Source organism: Abramis brama, assembly GCF_963993115.1.
Source record: "Abramis brama genome assembly, chromosome: 1".
Classification (NCBI taxonomy): Eukaryota; Metazoa; Chordata; class Actinopteri; order Cypriniformes; family Leuciscidae; genus Abramis; species Abramis brama.
This window is the reverse complement of record NC_139963.1, coordinates 52,838,920-52,854,370: the sequence shown is the minus strand read 5'-3', so window position 1 is coordinate 52,854,370 and position 15,451 is coordinate 52,838,920. Positions and strand designations below refer to the sequence as shown.

At 38.4% G+C, this 15,451-nt stretch overlaps 1 protein-coding gene across 3 annotated transcripts in view; it reads left to right on the top strand.

Annotated features, from left to right (window-relative positions):
* Positions 1-15,451, top strand: part of LOC311071102 (uncharacterized protein) — a 29,460-nt gene that overhangs the window by 1,553 nt on the left and 12,456 nt on the right. For 2 of the 3 annotated variants that reach the window (XM_084095328.1, XM_084095329.1), the window contains exon 2: positions 86-358. In XM_084095328.1, coding sequence (XP_083951454.1) covers positions 241-358 — 118 coding nt within the window. In that variant the 5' untranslated portion in view covers positions 86-240. Of the gene's footprint in view, positions 1-85; positions 359-15,451 lie in introns of those variants that run through there. The other variant, XM_084095331.1, reaches the window with a different exon arrangement.

Sequence of the window (15,451 nt, the reverse complement as noted above, 5' to 3'; positions counted from 1 at the left end):
CATAAATGCTTAAATGTCATCTAGCATTAAAACAAATAATATATTAAAACAAACTCAGTAACTGATATATTTTTTATTTTTGCAGATCTGTAATTCATCATCAGTGAAGCTCCTCCCACAGCAATCACATCATCAGTGAAGCTCCTCCCACATCAATCACATCATCAGTGAAGCCCCTCCCACAGCAATTCAGCAATAAATACTGGAATATTCCATCAGCTACAAGTGAAGACGAGCACAATGCATCAGGAAGAGCTGAAATCTGTAAAGACTGAGTTTATTAAAGAGGACAGTGAGAACATGAGTGATCCAGAACCCTGCAGAATGAAACACACTGAAGATCCTGAAGAACAAAGAGGTTGGTGTTTATTCTTCATTCATTCATGATGCTGAAGAACATTCATGTTAGAAACATTCAAGCACTTCTTCACATTTAGATGCAGTTACACTATGGGAAATGGTACAAAGTGTTCTTGTTTGTTTACAACAAATGGTCAGTAAAGGGAGGTTTGAGGAACTGTTATATTGATTGTCAATATCAGGTCCAACTAAATATTTTAGCTGTTTAATTTTACATTTATAACTGGCTCACATTTTTTTGCAACCATTTTGACAGTTCTCAATTTTCGATTAGATTTCTATTCACAAGCTTGCGATACAATATCAATTGTTTTGGATATACTGAGATAAAGTACATGGCAAATGTTCTCAGGGAAAGAAAATCTCTAAAATAATGCTGTAAACTACACATGGGAGTCAGTTGGTACTACATTAATATAATATTGAAAGTTAAAGGGTTAGTTCACCCAAAAATGAAAATTCTGTCAGTAATTACTCACCCTCGTGTTGTTCCAACCGCGTAAGACCTTCGTTCATCTTCGGAACACAAATTAAGATATTTTTGATGAAATCAGAGCTATGTCTCACTCCTCCATAGGCTGCTATGTGACCGAAACTTGCTGGCCCAGAAAAGTTATTAAAGAGATCGTTAATATAGTCCAAGTGACTCCAGTGGCTCAATCTTAAGTATATCAAGCGACGAGAATACTTTTTGTGCGCAAAAACAAACAAAAATAACGACTTTATTCCACTTTTCATTTCCTTCCCTCTGGGCCTCGTAGTGTTTTTGCGCTGCGCGTCTGTGTTGCACGTCATCACGCATCACACACATGACCGGCGTTGACCAATAGTGAGCCTACGTGGTGACGTGTAACACAGACGCGCTGCGCAAAAAGACTACGCAAACCAACTAGAGGCCCAGAGAGAAGGAAATGAAAAGTGGAATAAAGTCGTTATTTTTGTTTGTTTTTGCGCACAAAAAGTATTCTCGTCGCTTGATATACTTAAGATTGAGCCACTGGAGTCACTTGGACTATATTAACGATCTCTTTAATGACTTTTCTGGGCCAGCAAGTTTCGGTCACATAGCAGCCTATGGAGGAGTGAGACATAGCTCATATTTCATCAAAAATATCTTAATTTGTGTTCCGAAGATGAACGAAGGTCTTACGCGGTTGGAACAACATGAGGGTGAGTAATTACTGACAGAATTTTCATTTTTGGGTGAACTAACCCTTTAACATTTACTGATTTGTATACAAGTTTTACGCTTAAATTACATTCAAGGATGTTTTTTATAATAATAAAGTTATACTAACTTTACAATTACATAATCATATTTCTACCTTTAAACGGCACCTATTATGACCCTTTTCACAAGATGTAAAATAAGTCTCTGATGTTCCCTGAGTATGTATGTGAAGTTTTAGCTCAAAATACCCAGCAGATATTTTTTTACAGCATGTTTAAATTGTCATTTTTTGGAGCTCGGAAAAACATGCTGTTTTAGTGTGTGCCCTTTAAATGCTAATGAACTGCTGCTGTCGGCCCAGGGGGCGGAGCCTCACGAGCTCGCGCTCAGAGCCAGGACAATCTCATCTGATAATATCAATACAGAAACTCTCAGTTGCGGTGTTCATTTCGACTCGGAGTTGGACAATAATGCCCACAGAGCCAGAGAATATATACTTTATGGAGATTGAAAATGTATAGTTTAGTTTAATTATGGTTATAACTTATTTGTCATCTGCTTTTATCCACCATTACTGTAATAAAAGCCTGCTGTAGCAGACCTCGTCCGAATGATGACCAAAATATACTGATGAGTTCAATAAAGTTTATTGTACATCACACAAAAGATGAAGCATTAGTTTTACTCCAGAAAATCACTGTAAGAGCTGCTAAATAAACACAGTATAAGATGTGAGCATTTAAGTCTTCTCCAAAACTCTCTCTCTCTCTCTCCCTTTCATTAGCATGGAACATACACAGCGAAGTACACAAAACACTCGTTACAACTAACAGTAAACATATATACACACCTTTTCAGTCTGTGCTTAATAAACTGGTACACTGTATATCCGTATAGCTACACGATGAGCAAAAAGTGCGCGCTCACTCTCATTTCTGCCGTGATCAGCAACGTTAGGCCTGTCGCTCCAGAGACTGTAAGCTGGGAGTTGGTTCAGATCCATCCTCGAGTGACAACAAGAGTAAATGAATACTGCTATGTTCATTCTTACATCCCACAACAGAACACCTACATTTCTTAGGAGACATTACCAGCTGTCGTTGAAACTGGCGGATGGTGTACAGATCACAGAGGGCGGGGTCTATTCAAAAACCACAGTGTCAATCAAACCACGTCGGTGGGGCTTGTGCAATTCTACGTCACATTGCATAGAATCTTAGAACAGCTCGTTCTGAGACAGTGCTTATGATTTATTGAGATTGTAAAAAAAACACTTGGTGGATTTTTATCATTCTAGGGTGGTTTTGCTCACACACTGCCAACACACATTTATGTTCAAACACCATTTAAAAGTGAATTTTGCATAATAGGTGCCCTTTAAATATACACATTTAAATGGTGGCTGTCATAAAAACTTTACTGATTTATTCAAACATGCATTAAATATCGAACATTAAAAATTATAATGCATATGTAATGTGATACATATAATTATCAAAATGCGCCTCTCTAGAATTCATTTTTCTAACTGACTAACAAGTTATGGTCTCTGAATATGGTTTTATTTTTTGTATGATTTATAATTTTTATGATACATACAAGGTTTAAAGAAAATAAGTAAACAACCAAACAAATAAATAAATGGGTATAAATAAGTAATAATAATAAAAAAAAGGTAAAGGCGAAAAAGAAAAAAAAAAAGAAAAAGGAAGTTAGTATTAAAATAAATATAAATACATTCTCATCAGCAGATAACACTGGAAAACAGAAATACTGAGATAGACCAACAAAGTATTAAGTGCACTTAAAACTTAATTCTAAACATCAATGTAAAATTACAAAGTACTATCTGGAATGGAAAGGGTTAATCAGACACATATTAAAGATTGCAGAGTCTGTACATGTGCTAAAAAGGGCTTCCAGATTGTAGAGAATCGTGCACTGTGCCGGTGAAGAGAAAGTCAATTTTTTTCAAGTTTGATGAAATACAAGGCGTCTTCAATCCACCTAGAGTGTGATGGGGGATGGAATATGGTTTTTCTGAGGTAAATGTGACGTTACATGACATTGTTTACAAGACGTCTTTCCGTGGTTGAAACACTAATTAGGCCTAAGCGATTCCATGAGACATGTTACGTGTTTAGATGAGTTTTACTGTATGTTTTAACACACCTTCAGATGTCCATTCATGTTTATTTTGAGCTTTAACTGAGATTAAAGAATATTATTAGGAGATGATCAGTTCATGTATGCTTCTGTCACGCCACATTAAACAGCGCCAAAACGGTTTATATTTTTTTGCATTTTGACGTAATTTCAAACCATAGACTTTGTTTCATAACAAAAGTAACAAAGCATAAAGATTATTGCGATTTATTGGATGGGATGTGCGCTACAATGTTCCGTTAATTCATCAACTGAAAACAGAATAGACTAATCGATTCTTGGGATTCTTGCGAAAATCATTATTTTTTACCCAGCCCTAATAAACAGTAAACTGTATTAAGTAGTGGTGGGCATAGATACTTTTTTTTTAATCTAGATTAATCTCACTGTAATCTTGGAATTAATCTAGATTAAAATGTCTCATTTGAATTCTGCCGAAGGCATTCAGATTATGTGTGCTACCCAAATAATGACTAAAGGGCACATGTTTCTTAAATACAAATGATTTTATTTTTATTTTTTACTTTGAGCAATGATGGAGCTATAATAGACTCTTCTTATGAGCATATAAAACAAAACAGCTCCTTGGAAAAAATTAAATGTAGCCTAATATTGTAGTAGTTATAAACAAAGGTCTATTTTTAGTTCAGATTAACATTCGAGGGCAGCAATTTTATTCATAATGTCAAAATAAAACCAACGTAATGTTACTTGAAAGCATTATAGCCTACTATTCCTGCCAAACTTCCATGGTTGCAGTTAGTGTTACTACAGTAAATCCATGGTGAATGTTGCAGATCTGTGGACACCGGATGGCACAATATTTCTTCCTGGCTTCCACGCACTGTTTGATCCGTTAATAACGGAGAAATGTGAATGTTTCTCACTAGATCTCGCAGCAATGTTATTACTTCTGTGGCGAATTCAAATGCTTTCTTTACTGGATCTCTCTTAGCGCCGTGTAGTAACCATAGACTGTAAAAAAAGATGGACGACGCCCCTTCGCTCTCTTCCATTGATGAGAACTGAAGCCGCCAGAGTCCCGATATGGCGCTGACATATTGGAACTTGAGTCTGCGCAGTAGCGATCTCGGGACCAGACCTGCGCAGTAGTGAGCAGGAAGTAAAGCCGCAAAATCAACGCTCCGCCCTCACTCTCGCAGAATGCACTCAGGGAGAGGATTCTGCACACTTTTTTAAAAATTGATTGCAGTACGTCAAGAGGCTTGTTAAAATAAAGTAAATACAATCTCCTCAGTCCTCCGAAGATCCCGAAAAAATGTCCGTTGGTGCTTCAGTGACTACTTCGCTCAGAGAACCTGTCAATCACAGCTGTCAGTCATGACGTTACACCACCGCATCACGTAACTAACTAAAAAACAACTTATTTTTGAAACAGACACTTGAACTAACATCAGCGTGATAAAAACGACAGCAAATGAAAGAAACCACCTTTGGAAAAAAGATATTTGAAGTGTAATTTAATTGTTTAGTTGGTCTCACGTCCCGTTGAATAACATGGGGAGGCGGGGCTTATGACCTATACTAGGACCAGTCACCGGGGGGCGATCGAGACGTTTTGGCTTCACTTTTCAGGGCTTGTGCGGCACGCTTGGTAGTAACAGTGTCGCTTGATCAAGATCGGCTCGCGCTGCTTTGGTCCAAACTGATAAACGGTCCGTCAACCACACAATAACGAGCAGTTTCGTTCCGCTTACATTACGTTTGCCATTTGATGTCGGACAATGTTGTGGTCGCGTCAGCGTCTCTTACATTATGATCGCTCAGCTCCCAACCCAACTTTGAGAATAGATTAACGGCGATATTTTTTTTATCGCCCGATAAGAGTCTCACGTTAACGCCCCACCACTAGTATTAAGTAAATAAGCTTGAATCCCAGAATGGCTGACAGTGATGTAAACATAACCTATTTATCGGTTTTCCTGTCATTAAAGAACACAATCCAGAAGAGTCTCAGAGTCTCTCAGATTTCAAACACACTCCAGTGAGGAAGAGACATAGACTGTAAAAAAAAATATGGACGTAGTGTCCGTGACGTCACCCATAGGTTTCTGAAGAGCATTTTTGAAGCCTAAAGTGGGCGGAGTCGGCCGTCGCCATCTTGGCCTCGTGTCACCTTGCGTCACCTTGCGTCACTCCTGGTTAACGGAAAATGGGCAAAGAGGCGGGGCGTGAGTAGCCTGAGGAGCCTGGCTACCAGAGTTAGCTCAGGGAGGTAATGCTATATGCTACTGACAGTACCAAGTCTGCGACTGCACTGAGCCTCGCGCTAAAGTGTCAGTTGATAATGTAAAGCCAATTAAAAGTTCCTGTTTTTGCCCTTCGAAATATTATAATAGTTAAAAGACATGGCTACAAGTGAGACTGTGTATCGTGATTCTGTACTATTCTGCTATTTGAAAATGTATTATGCAGTAACTTATTACTCTGAGAGAGAGTGTGTGACAGTGATTTATGTGCATACATGATGTCAGTCACTCTTTTTTTATAGTCTATGGTCCGTCAGCGCGGCATCGCTCGTCAAGTTCGTAGAGAGCTTATTCAGTCCATTTTAAATTCTGATTTTAGCCGCCTCTCAAATGGGTTAAACCATAGATATATTGCCTATGAAGTTCAAGTAAATGCGCTAGAAAATCCGCGCTCATTCAAGGATGTGCATTTATTGCATGGATGGAGAAAGCGCCGACGCCTGCATGATTTCATCTGACGGTACATAAGCATATTATAATCTATCTGTTCCGTGAGAGCAGAACGAACGAGCCTTTATATCTATAGACGTTTTTAAATCTGAAAACTCCAAAAACCAACGAAATTATCAGACATCCATTAGTGCATGTTCACAGAGGAAAACAACTGAAATTCAGCGCTGGTTGTTCTCTCGAACGATACCCGACGACAACGACGGAGCCGTGGGCGAAGTAAGGGTGTATTAAATTGTATGAATTAATCCCGAAATAAGCACAAACACTGCAGAAATGGCAAGTTCAGCAGCTAAAATTTGCTGAGGTGAAGTGAGTAGTGACGCGGCTAACAGCAGACAAACGGCTAGCATTGACATCAGTGGTAATCAACCTGTCACTCAAAAGTGGACACACCCTTAATTATGCAGAACTTTAAATATTAATCAACTAAACGGATGAGTTATAAAAAAAAGCACCCCCCTCACAGTTGTTATGAAGGGTAAAATTAGCTGTATAGACCAAAGCCACATAGAGATCCAGGCTGTAAACATGTTTTTTTCTGCTGTAAAGTTGGTAATTTTAACATGGGGGAGATACAGATTTGACTCACTTCTGCAGCCAGTGCAAGCGCCCAGTCAATGAATTGCAGTTTAACTCACTTCCGTGTTGGTTTCAAGAGAGAGACGGGGAGGTTGCCGCTTGGGAAGAGAGCGACTCCCCATAGACACCAGACTTGTGTTCGATTTCTTTATATGTGGTCGAGCGGTTATTTTATTTTTACCTCTGGATTTCATAGCTTTGTAAGATAAAATCCTTCGGTAACACTTTACAATAAGGTTCCTTTATTAAACATTAGTAAATGTATTAACTAACATGAACTAACAATGAGCAATACATTTACTACTGTTTTTGTTAATCTTTGTTAATGTTAGTTAATACAAATAAAGCTGTTCATTGTTTGTTCATGTTAGTTCACAGTGCATTAACTAATGTTAACAAGATTTTAATAAAGTATTAGTAAATGTTGAAATTAACATTAACAAAGATGAACAAATGCTGTATAAGTGCAGTTCATTATTAGTTAATGTTAACTAATGTAGTTAACTAATGAACCTTATTGTAAAGTGTTACCAATCCTTCTTTACTAGACCTGATAATTATTTTGGTATATAATCATATAAATATTAAAAAGTAGAAAAAAGTAGCATTAAATAGGGCCCTATAAAATCCGTTTTATTTTTTCCCAAATTCCGTTTTTTCCGTTTTAATTTTTGGAAATTCATTTTTTTTATACCCTTTACTGTTATTTTAGTTGTAAAAAGAGTGTTTTTAATGTTAATGATTAAAATGTACACAAATAAAATAGGAATGACCTTACATTTATTGAGGTAACAAACAAAATAATTTAAGATAATATAATTTTAAAATATAATTTTAAGAGGTGTTAAATGTGGTTTGATTTGTTTACATTAGTGAATGTATTAGGCTAACTAACATGAACCATAAGCAATACATTTTGTTACTGTATTTATTAATCTTTGTTAATCTTAGTTGAACAAACAATGAACAGCTGTATTTTTATTATGTTACTTCACACAGTGCATTAGGCTAACAAATGTTAACAAAGACAACTTTTTATTTAAATAATGTAGGCTACTAGTAAATGGTGAAATTAACATTAATAAAGATTAATAAATGCTGTAGAAGTGCAGTTTATAGTTAAAGCCACACCGTGGACTTTGTGACCTAAAGAGTTGGCGCATACGAGTTATTTTAAATGATTCCTCAGGCCAATATACAGCGTTTGACACTATTAATGCTCCGAGCGGGGCTGCCCTCTTGAAATACCGCCTATGTAAGTTTGGAGAAGACGGACCGTCGTTGGCCAGGTCATGTGACCTGGAGAACGTATCGCTTTACGGCCATCACGTGACCATAGGCTCTGATATACTCATGGAGCAGACTTTTGCGACAGTGCTGCGGCGCTTGTGGCCTCTAGGGGCGCTAGACGTGAAAGTTACAGGTCTAGCGCCCCTAGCGCCCGCAAAAGTTCCGCGGTGTGGCTTTAATGTTAGCTGATCTTTAATAAATAGCCTAGAGTTTAATAAATGGAACCTTATTGTAAAGTGTTACCGATTTGTTATAGGCTACACCGATTCAGTGTTGGACAGATCAGTTGTTTTAACCATTCATTAAAGTGAATCGGTTCAAAGGAGTCATTAGTTCGTGAATCGGACGTATCATTAGCAGACTTGTACGCGTTGTGTGATTATCCCAGCAGTTAGGACATCGCACAAGATTTGTCAACACAGAACACATTTCATCATTGGATAGGTTTAGTTTAGTTTATTGAAAGTGTTTTTTATGTCAGCTGAATGGGCGGAACGCTTTTCAGAGAAGAAGGCAATGTAAAAAAGTTTTTTTTTGCACAATTCACACCCAGCGGTAATTCAGGAAAAAAATATCCGAATGCTCCACGTGTAACTTCGGTCTTCCGATCTTTTACCATTGTGTCAATTCTCAATTGATTTAGATTAATAAGCGCGAGGGAGCGAGAGAGAGCAAGACAGTTTGAAGATGGTCGACTGGTCCTCTCTCTCTCTGCTCGTTCTTTCTGTATGCGCAGCAGTCATACATCACTTACCGATCAAATAAGGCTTTGGCGAGACAAAAAGAGAGAGACGCGTGAGTGACAGAGAGACGGAGGTAGAGCAGGGAAAGGAAATGCAGCGGAATGAATAGGCTACGCTGCGTGTTTTATGAAGCGTAAACAAAAAAAAAATATATAACGAAACGCAATAGGCTAAAGGCTATGTGGCGGCCGGTGTTGATTCTGTGGCGCACTGACAAGAATTAGTCTATGTGTGGGAAACACTGCGCCCAGATTTGCTTCCCCCGGTCTACATTTTCCTCAGACATGTGTCTCCCACACAAAAACTGAATTTTATTCCAAATATGTAAAATTCCGCGTTAATTTGCCAATTCCGCGATTCCGTCCGCGATTCCGTGATTGCGGAAATTATAGGGTCCTAATAGAGTTCGGGATCGTTACGTCACGTCGCAATGCATTGTGGGAATCACGGTACGGAAGTAGATTTACTGTATAGTAGCGTATAGTAGGCAGTAGGTAACATTGGTCATTTGGTCATTAATTTAGGTTATTTTTTGGAAAATGGTTCAGTATTGTGAACTGCTGTAATCGGTCTCATGATCGACAGGGCAAACGCCTCATAAATCATATTAGTTTTCCCCATTTTCGTCGGATGGCTTGGGTCGCCGCTGGTCGTCAATATACTACCGGACGAAAACAGTGGATTATTGGACGTATGATAAATTACTCCTGAAGTGTAACAAACCCACATAGACACGCTTCATAGCTCACAGAATCTGACAAGTGTGTGTGTCACCACTGATGCTTGATTAACGGTGTGAACGATTGTTTTCTCCGCGTTTACTTTGAGGATCTGCAGATCTTGCACTCATCCATTTGTGAACTGCAAGTGAGCCTCCAGTGACAACTTTTAAAATTGATCGGAGCAGAGACTTCAAACAGAAAGCACAAAGCCTTTTTTTAAAAAGTGAATTTCGTTTTGCATTAATTTGTATTTTAATAAATGTTTCGGCGCGTGAACTGGAGGTCTCATAAATTAACCAAAACTCAGCATATAAGGTAGTCTTGCCTCACAGACCTGAAAAATATATCTATATTGAAATGTCTACTTTTAAACGAACAATTCAAAACGAAAGAAAACAGATCTGCTCTCTGCTTATGTAATCTGTTTGAAATGTGCATTTCTCTCTGGCGTGTTCACTGCTGCGAAGATCGCGAGTCAGCATATCGTCAACCTCATCTTTGCAGCCGACTGTGACAAAAAATCACTTGTTTATTAATAAACAATTAAAATGTGTGTGATGGGGCTTGAATGTTGTTGCCAAGGGCACATTAAATTGTTAATCCGGCCCTGGATCGGAGGTGTAAGCGCTCACTCCACCAGGTAGGAGAAAATATCAGGGAAACTGAGGCTTGGTAAACTTTCATAATTATTACTCCATACTTTGTTCATAGGGATCGATTCCACCTATAATCATAATTTTTTTTAAGTACCGTTGTTTGGCTTCATTATGAAGTTTGTCCGTATATGGTATAGCCAACTTTTTTTTGTCACGGTCCATAACTCTTTCTGTACCGGCCGGCTACGCTAATATCTTATTATAAACCGGCTTTTGCGGTGCCTCTAAAATGGCCGCCGTTACCCACAATGCACCATTCCATAACATCTACGCCCGAGCTCTATTAAAAAGTTTATTTTATCTCAGTCTCGAATAAAATTAAATTGTAAATACTGTAGTTTTTTAAGGCCAAATCTTGCTAACCATGTAGGCTTACTATTACTAAAAAAAGGGGGTAAGCACACTTACGTTCTTATTGGTGTTCTGAGTAAATTATTTGTTTGAACACTTTACAGTATGGTTTGATTTGTTAACATTAATGCAGTGGTTCTCAACCTGTAGGGCCCGCGGACACTCTCCCGGGGGGGGGTGCGAGTAGGCTACAGGATGAGAAAAAAAACACCCGAAATTCCCCCCATGTTGAAATGCAAGTGGTTGGACTATTATAACACACAAACAAATCATCCTCCTGGCGACTTTTTTTTGTCAAAACCGACTAGCAACAAATCTAGCAACTTTTACTGGTGTTATTGGAGACTTTTGTGGTGTTTGGAGACTCAAAAGCACGTATCACTCTGCAGTTGCTGTGCTCAACGAGCAGCGGGGGCTGCCGTGACACACACACACACACACTCACCCACTCACTCACTGACAAAGGACTACAATCAAAGGACTACAATCGTTAAGTCTTAAAATATAATCTGCATTGCCCACAAAATCGCTATTTTGTTCGTTGTATTAAAGATCGTGTCTAAGCTCCGACTGATTAGCCCCCGATACTAGTCTCTCAACATAGCCACACACATCGTTACATCATAGCCTAAACTTTATTGAAAACATAACTCGAGTCAGTCTTTTCACGTAGTGTTTAAGCGTAGCGCGTCTGTGTTGTACGTCACCACGTATCACACATGACCAGCGTCAGCCAATAGTGAGCCTACGTGGTGACGTGCAACACAGACGCGCTACGCTTAAACACTATGTGAAAAGACTCGAGGCCCAGATAGAAGGAAATGAAAAGTGGAATAAAGTCGTTATTTTTGTTTGTTTTTGCGCACAAAAAGTATTCTCGTCGCTTTATAAACTTAAGATTGAGCCACTGTAGTCACTTGGACTATATTAACGATGTCTTTAATACATTTTCTGGGACAGCAAGTTTCAGTCCCTTAGAAGCCTATGGAGCAGTGATCCAGCACTCAGATTTAATCAAAAATATCTTAATTTGTGTTCCGAAGATGAACGAAGGTCTTACGGGGTTGGAACAACATGAGGGTGAGTAATTACTGACAGAATTAGCAACAATAATAGATAATACGAAAATAAATAACTTTAATATTCGTAAAACAATAACTTATAACTAATATTTGTCAAAGTGTTTCAGAGAGGTGTTTCTCTTTATTTTTCAACCTCTTCATAACTAGGTAAATGCCTACTGTTGGAAACATTTGTCAATGTATACACCTGGCTGCACAGAATAGATAATTAGGAGATCAATGAGAGGAAAATATTGCCAAAAAAGAAGAGAAAGCATTTACAACAAAAAGTTATTTTTTACTGAATCTCTCTTTTATCGAATGTAGAGGGAATAGTATAGCTGTTCTTAAATATGGAGAAACATGAAATAACATACAAGCATCCACTACATTACATGAGCTTGGCATTTACAATCACTTATTTTGGTTTGGTAGGCTTATTGGATAAATGGTCTAATTCTGAGGATAAGGAGAAAAAGAAAAGCAAAATCATTGCATAAATGTAATTCTGCCATGTGTTGATACTCTATGTTTGACCTCAAGGATTAGACAGGAAGTCGTAGAAGCAAAATAAGTAAGTAAGTAAGTAAGTAAGTAAGTAAGTAAACTTTATTTATATAGCACCCATCACAGAAAGAATCACAGAGTGCTTTACAAGTAGCAAGTATACAATTTAAAAAGCATCATACAAACATAAAAACATAAAACATAAAAACACAATCAACTAAAAGCTTGTCTAAATAGCAGTGTCTTCAGCTGTTTTTTAAAAGAAACAATAGAATCGGCCACACGCAATGACAAGGGCAAGGCATTCCACATTTTTGGAGCAGTCGCCTGGAAGGAGCGATCTCCCCGAGTTTTAAGGCGGGTTTTAGGTACCATCAGGAGATTTTGACCTGAGGAGCGAAGAATACGAGACGAAGAGTAAGGGGTCAACATGTCAGTGATATATTGAGGCGTCTGTCCATGTAGTGCTTTAAACGTTAAAATTAAAATTTTATAATCAATTCTGTATTTTACCGGAAGCCAGTGGAGAGTAGGGGTGTGACGAGACACTTACTCCACGAGACGAGACGAGACACGAGATTGGGTTCACGAGAACGAGACAAGACGAGATTTTTACACAATTTTTAAGAAATCCTCAATGATGAAATATATGAATGGAAAATAGTATTTTATTCAACTGAAAATCACAAAATGCAAAACAATTTAGGGGCATTTTGAAATCAACTTGTAATGAATGTTATTTTACTTCTATTTTAATGAATTCTATGCAGTAAAGGACATGCAAACACTGCTAAATGTTTTGCTATAAACTCTACCGTCTGGCTTCTCCCCTGTACGATTTCACATGAGAAATCGAACTCCTTTCCACAAATCGAACATAAAAAAAATAAAACAGTATAAATAAAATAAATATAAATAACTGAAATAACACTTTAAATGCAAACAGTAAGTGTGTATCCATAATCAAAGTAGCCTACTGCTCTCTCTCAAAACTACAAGTTCAAACAGAAAAAATTTTTTTCTTCAAGCATGAAAAAGAGATAAATTAACTACAGAACAGACTAAGATTATGGTCATGTTCTTTTTCAAGAATTTAAGCATGTCGACGATTTCTGGCAGCAGTTGAGACATTTGGGCAGTAACTAGGGCTGCACGATATGAGGAAAAGCTGCGATGTGCGATAACATTGTTTAATATTGCGATGTCGATATGACTTGTGATATGTGAATGTTAGCTATACTGTTCCCATGTCTTAGTGCTTTAATAGGTTCTTTGCGTGATAGGTCAAATGTTTATTACCTGCCTGGTTCAGATTACACTATTTTCGCGCGATTTTGGCACGATCCGTTTCGTGGAGATTCGTAAAGGACAACGGGCGTCGGGACGCAAGATTCGATCGTGTCATAGTGGGCGACAACCTACGCGTCTGCGATGCTTCAGGACATCACGACAGAAAGACTAGCATGTTTAATTTTAACGGTCCTCCACGACGGGTTGAGTGTGAGCGAGAGTGAGTGCGCGCGAGTGAGTGAGTGAGCGAGGGACAGTGAGTGTGTGTGTGTGCGCGGAGTGTGTGTGTGATTGGCCCGGCACACAAATGATTTAAAAGTGGCAAGGGCATCTTCAATACTAATTTCACCCTCACGCTCCATCACGCTGACATCACAACAACTCACGAGACAAAGTTTGACCTCGACGAGAAATCTCGTCGCGTTTTAATCTCGCGAGATCTCGTAACACGAGATCTCGTCACACCCCTAGTGGAGAGTAAATAAAATCGGAGTAATGTGTGCCCTTCTGTTTGTTCCTGTTAAAAACCTGGCTGCGGCATTTTGAACCAGTTGGAGACGGCTCAAAGAACAATTGTTAAAACAAGTGAAAAGAGAATTACAATAATCTAACCGTGAAGAAATAAAAGCATGAATGATCATCTCCATGTTAGTTTTGGGCAGTATTGTTCTTAATTTAGAGATATTTCTCAAATGATAAAAACAGCTTCTGACCAGCTGTCTAGAATGACCATCCAAGGACATCGATTGGTCAAACAAAACACCGATCAGATTGACTAACGTTACTCCAAAGCAACGAAGGCGCACACGACACCTTGCAGACAGGAATTGACCGCAAGCACCGCTCAACCAAGAAAGCTCCGGGATCAATTGGACATGGTGACTCTCCACGTTGTTTCCTCCACCTGGCCTGGATACCAGCCCTGGATCCCCGCTTCCTCCTCCTGCCGCGATGCTTGGTGACTAGCAGGTACACCGGCGATGACGTAGAATATTCAATATAAGGAGGGAAAAACTTCGAGGACCAAGCCCCGGTAACTGAGAAGTCGTTCATAGTCTCCTTAATGCGGAAAAGCGTGTGACGATCATATTTTAAAACAGCTGAGACACAGCTATTTGTTATCAAGGCTGATAAAACAAAGAACAACACTAGAAAAACCACAGAAATACGTGAGGGCAGAGACAGAGCAGAGGCAAAGCCGAACACAGGCGCCATCTTGAGATATCGATAATATCGAAAATATCGAAATAAGTGTGTTATGCTGTGCATAAATGCATAAAGTCAGACTCTCTTTAAAGGATTAGTTCACCTCAAAATAAAAATGTCCTAATAATTTACTCACCCCAATGCCATCCAAGATATCCATGTCTTTCTTTCCTCAGTTAATGAGAAATTAAGTTTTTTGAGGAAAACATTTCTGGATTTTTCTTCAAATAATGGACTTCAATTGTAACCAAAGATCTTTGAAACTGCATTGATTTAGACTTCAAAACATTGGTTACAATTGAAGTCCATAATTCAAAGAAAAATCCAGAAATGTTTTCCTCAAAAAAATGTATTTCTCTTCAACTGAGGAAAGAAAGACATGGATATCTTGGATGGCATTGGGGTGCGTAAATTATTAGGAAATGTTCATTTTGAGGTGAACTAATCCTTTTAGAGGGGATTGGTGTGTCAACACAGTTCAATTGCTACAGCACAATAATAATAATAAAAAAAAAATGTAACAAAAACATTAAAACAGGAATAAACATGTGCCTAAAAACATGAACATTTAACATGGCACTGAAAAATAGGTAGCTGTGGTGTAAGTAGGATGCAACTTGCTACCC